The sequence below is a fragment of the Pyrus communis genome, chromosome 7, assembly GCF_963583255.1.
Source record: "Pyrus communis chromosome 7, drPyrComm1.1, whole genome shotgun sequence".
In the NCBI taxonomy this organism is placed as follows: Eukaryota; Viridiplantae; Streptophyta; class Magnoliopsida; order Rosales; family Rosaceae; genus Pyrus; species Pyrus communis.
Genome location: NC_084809.1, coordinates 8974594 through 8979577, shown reverse-complemented (window position 1 = coordinate 8979577; position 4984 = coordinate 8974594). Strand labels below are relative to the sequence as shown.

The window sequence follows — 4984 nt, the reverse complement described above, 5'->3', positions numbered from 1 at the left end:
AGGGATTACAGTTATATAAATTAAAATGCAAACAGTTTCATCTTTCATTATTAAGAAATATATTATAGATGACGAGTGTATGACACTCCACCTAAAATGTTCCCTTTTTAATGCCCTTGTAAAGATGACAAGAAGGAAAAAAAAATGAAAATAATAGGAGAAACACAAAATTTTGAGGTTTGAATTAATGCCAACGGTGTGGCTATCCAAATGCTTTTGGTCAACCATCCTTCTCACTCTTTAATCGTGTTCCTATAAATACACAGCAAACCCTTCCTCTTCTCCACAACCTCCTCTGTTTCTGTATCTCTCTTCTCTCGTTCTATCTTTCTTTGTCATATCTATCAAAACTTCTCTTACCATCTCTGAAATAGGTCTAGGGTATATCAAGAAACCATGGTCCTCCCAATGGTTCTTCTCAAACTCACAGACTGGGTTTTGTACCAGCTGCTAGCAAACTCATGCCAAAGAGCTGCAAGAAAAGTGAGAAACTATGGTTCCCTCGTAGGCAATTCTCCTCCTCTCACATCACCGCAAAAACAACCCTTTTCATTTCCCAGTGTCACAAAGTGTAATTTAGAGGGCAGAGAGTATGACACAATTGCATGTGACATTTTTGGATCCCTTTTGAAATCCCCATCTGTCTTCCCTTACTTCATGCTTGTTGCCTTTGAAGGTGGCAGCATTTTAAGAGCCCTTCTTTTGCTTCTATCGTACCCGATTTTGCTGGTTTTCAACTACGAGCACAGCTTAAGGGTCATGATTTTCATAACTTTTTGTGGTCTCAGAAAAAAAGATATGGAGAGTGTTGGAAGGGCTGTTTTGCCCAAGTTTTATCTGGAAAATCTCAACCTTCAGGTCTATGAGGTTTTGGGCTCAGCGGGATCTAGGGTTGTCCTCACAAGTGTCCCTAGAGTCATGGTTGAACATTTTCTCAAGGATTATTTGGAAGTTGGTGATGTTTTGGGGACTGAGTTGCACACCATCGGGCACTACTTCACTGGTTTGTTATCCAAGTCTGGTTTTCTTGTGAAGCACAAAGCTCTCAAGAAACATTTTGGAGACAAAAAACCAGATATTGGAATTGGTTCTTCAAGCCTCCAAGATCAACACTTTATATCCCTTTGCAAGGTATGTAATACTACTTTCAAATTGTTTCCTATTTATCCATGCACTCTCAAGTTTGATTTCTCCTTGCACCTGAAGTTTCAGTTTGATCCTAATATTGCTTGTATAAAAGAAATTATATCTAATAAAAATTGTCATGTATTTTTCCTTTTTAGGCATAATCTTACACCTAACCCATAATGCATTAGAAAATCATTTTCAAAAATTACATCCTTTTCCCACTTTCCAATTTCCATCATGTAATTTTTATCTAAAATAACCCAAGAAGAATCCCCCTTTCATTCCTCTAATTAATGGGAGATGTTGCACAAATTAATTTAATTTCCTTGTTTGCAAGAATAATATTATTTTGGCCTAGACACGGTACATGTATGTATTACCATGCATTGGTATTTGAGTCTACTATGTACATTTATGAAAAGTTAATTAGAACATTATGAGAAGTTTTAAAATGTGATGGCATGATCACACCGCCATTTGGTGTTATTAACCCACATAATTGCAACAGGAAGCCTATGTAGTGAACAAGGAAGACAGCAAGAGTGGTGCAAAATCAGCAATGCCTAGGCACAAGCACCCAAAGCCAGTAATATTTCATGATGGAAGGCTAGCATTCTTGCCTACTCCATCTGCAACCCTATCCATGTTTTTGTGGCTTCCTATTGGAATAATCCTATCCATATTCAGGATCTCAGTTGGCAACATCCTCCCCTACGAAATTGCCCTATTTTTGGCCTCCTGGACAGGTGTCAATCTCTCAGTCAAAGGCTGCATAAACTCCACTTCTTCAAACCCACAAAAAACGGGAGTCCTCTATGTTTGCACACACAGAACCCTACTGGACCCAGTTTTCCTCAGTACAGCTTTACGCAAGCCTTTAACTGCAGTCACATACAGCCTGAGCAAAATGTCCGAAATCTTAGCGCCGATCAAGACTGTCCGGTTAACCAGAGACCGAAAACAAGACGGTGAAACCATGGAGAGGCTACTTAGTGAAGGAGATTTGGTCGTTTGCCCTGAAGGAACAACGTGTCGAGAGCCATATTTGCTGAGATTCAGCTCACTGTTTGCAGAACTGGCTGATGAGATTGTGCCAGTGGCTATCAACACAAATGTGAGCATGTTTTATGGGACAACAGCCAGTGGATTAAAATGCTTGGACCCAATTTTCTTCCTGATGAACCCTAGGCCTGCATATTACGTTGAGGTTCTTGGGAAGCTCCCAAAAGAGCTTACTTGTGCTGGGGGGAAGTCTAGCAATGAAGTTGCTAATTACATCCAGAGGAAATTGGCTGATGCTTTGGGTTTTGAGTGCACCTCTCTTACAAGGAGGGATAAGTATTTGATGCTGGCTGGGAATGAAGGAATTGTCCCTGATAATAAGAGAAAGAAGCCTTAATTTTCATATAATTAAACTTTTTTCTCTTAAAATTCATGGACGGATTTGATTATATTTATTTAGCTTCTTCTTTGTTAAGGTGGTTAGGAAACCATTTGCTTTGATGTTGTATATGGTAATTTTTTGTTAGATACCACTATTATTGGCAGATTGTTATTTCTTTATTTGAATTCAATTTCTTCTTTTTCTTATTACTGTTGTTTTAACCTAATGATATACATATTCCTATCTTTCACGTCCTTTTCTTGAGTAAAGATTATGTGAAATTAACTAATCATGTATCGAAGTAATGGTAAAGAGAAATGTCACAGAGTTTACATTTTGTAAATCTCATCTCTAATAAAAATAAAATCTACCTATATTGACGGACTATATCTCTATTATCACATAGAGATACATTTAATAAAAAAAAGACACAAATTAATACAATTCATTTTGTTTTACATGGCCATGCACTTGATTAATGTACAAACAAAATACAAGGGCCGATTTATTTGACTTTTTCTTAAGATTTAAGTTTTCCCATCTGCATTGGTATTGAGGAATGTTCTGTGCTTGCAATGAATGAGATATAAAAGTAACAGTCATAAAATTGCAGAGGGCTTATCATAGTAATCATTAATCTTAGGGACGAAGATCTAAAGAAAACAGATGGTACGCATGCACATTGGTCGACACAAGGTTCTCACACGTTTTCTTTTTGTAGTTGAATTAGGTTTAGACTGGAAACGTTTGACAATTTGAGATGGTGACTTCGAGCAGCTATTTATGTTTTCGTAGTTGACGAACAATTGAACAACTTGAGCTACTCTTATCTGCTAACCATATTATCTTTCTTTTCTTTTATTGCATTACAACTTAGACAAGAAATGAAGGAGATGAGATAACAAAACAAAAAGCCTTTTTTTTTTTTTTGAAAGCAAAAAGTATCGAATTGAAATTGTTATTGGCACACAAAAAAAATTTCATTTTGCATTTTGAACTTTCAATAATTAGGAAAAAAAAAATACATTTGTGAGGAGTATAGAATTAAAATTTTAAAATGCTAATAACAATTCTCTTGATTATAGTACACTTTGAAGAAAACTATGCAATAAATCTATTCTATGGAGTTCCCCCAAAAATTTACTGATCTTATTTTTAATCAAGAATTTCGTATTAAATTCGATACTTTAGAAAAATATCAGAATAATCATATTCTTACCACATTAATATACCACATTAGTGTACCACATTATGTGGCATCTGATGTGGCTGTCCACATCATCTAAATTAATCATAATTTAATTTAAATTAAAAACCATTTAATAAACCAATAATAAAAATAAAAATCTGGAATTAAATAGTGATTGTGGCATACAAGAAATCTCTCCTTCCTTCCTTCCTTCCTTCCCCGTTGCTTCTTCTCCCATTTCTTCTTCCACCCCATTTTTTTGTTTCAGACCAGATTTTTTCACATTAGTGTGGATACCACAATCTCAACTAATTCTTAAAAGGAGTAGATGTTTAATCAACAAAATTGAAAAACAAAATGCCTATATCCAAACACTGCTTTCTAAAGCTATAAACCAGAAACCAATTTCTTCCAAGATTCAATCTTGCAATCCTGCAACAACGCTTATAGCTCAAGAAGAATGCAGAGGAAGTTAAGCAAAAAGTGTCTTAAAAATTGAAGCAAAAATTGAATCTTCCAATATTCATAATCTGATCATGAAAATGTTTCTACTTTTTATTCACATTTACAAGTTGTAGAACAATATTGATTGAACCGATAAATCTACTGCATACAAAAAATGTCTAAAAAATTGAAGAAAAATCCAAACCAGAAAAAAAGTACAAAAAATCTTAGAACCAGAATGTTCGTCATCTAACTACAGAAGCAATAGTATGAGGCCACCATTTGAGATTGTCTTTCATGTCAATTTCATTCTCCAATGCAGGAAACCTCCAATTCATGAATGGATTCTCTATCTTCCTCTTCTCCCTGATGTTTGCAGCCCAGGAATGATTCTCTCCAAGAACCGTTCTGGCAGCACACCCTCCAAATCAAAGTTGTCAACTCCGAGGACCTGCTTTATTTTCTCATCAACCAACGACTTCAATTCCATTACTTCGTCTGCTTCCACTAATGGCGAGGCTGCAAAAAAAAATCTGGGCTGAAACAAAAAAAATGGCGTGGAAGAAGAAACGGGAGAAAAAGCAATGGGGAAGGAAGGAAGGAAGGAGAAGACTCCTCGTATGCCACAATCATCATTTAATTTCATTTTTTTTTTTGTTATTGGTTTATTAAATGGTTTTTAATTTAAATTCAATTATGATTGATTTAGATGATGTGGACAGCCACATCAGATGCCACATAATATGGTATATTAATGTGGTAAGAATAGCATTACTGAAAATATCATGTTAAACTCTAGAATATGGGAAGGGCACCAAATGAATTTGATAAATAATAGT

General features: G+C 35.5%; 1 protein-coding gene across 1 annotated transcript; it reads left to right on the top strand.

Moving 5' to 3' along the window:
- The first annotated feature begins 372 nt into the window (after positions 1 to 372).
- LOC137738752 (glycerol-3-phosphate acyltransferase 1-like) lies at positions 373 to 2671 on the top strand. The gene is made up of 2 exons (XM_068478228.1): positions 373 to 1131; positions 1637 to 2671. The coding sequence occupies exons 1-2, from the start codon at positions 397 to 399 to the stop codon at positions 2525 to 2527; spliced, it is 1626 nt and encodes a 541-aa protein (XP_068334329.1). The 5' UTR covers positions 373 to 396; the 3' UTR covers positions 2528 to 2671.
- The last annotated feature ends 2313 nt before the right edge of the window (positions 2672 to 4984 follow it).

What these genes read in the sequence shown, in the direction of transcription:
- LOC137738752 (XM_068478228.1), top strand. Translation starts at nt 397, where the DNA reads ATGGTCCTCCCAATGGTTCTTCTCAAACTCACAGACTGGGTTTTGTAC. An exon ending in ACTTTATATCCCTTTGCAAG is followed by an intron (nt 1,132 to 1,636) that starts GTATGTAATACT and finishes TAATTGCAACAG; the next exon opens with GAAGCCTATGTAGTGAACAA.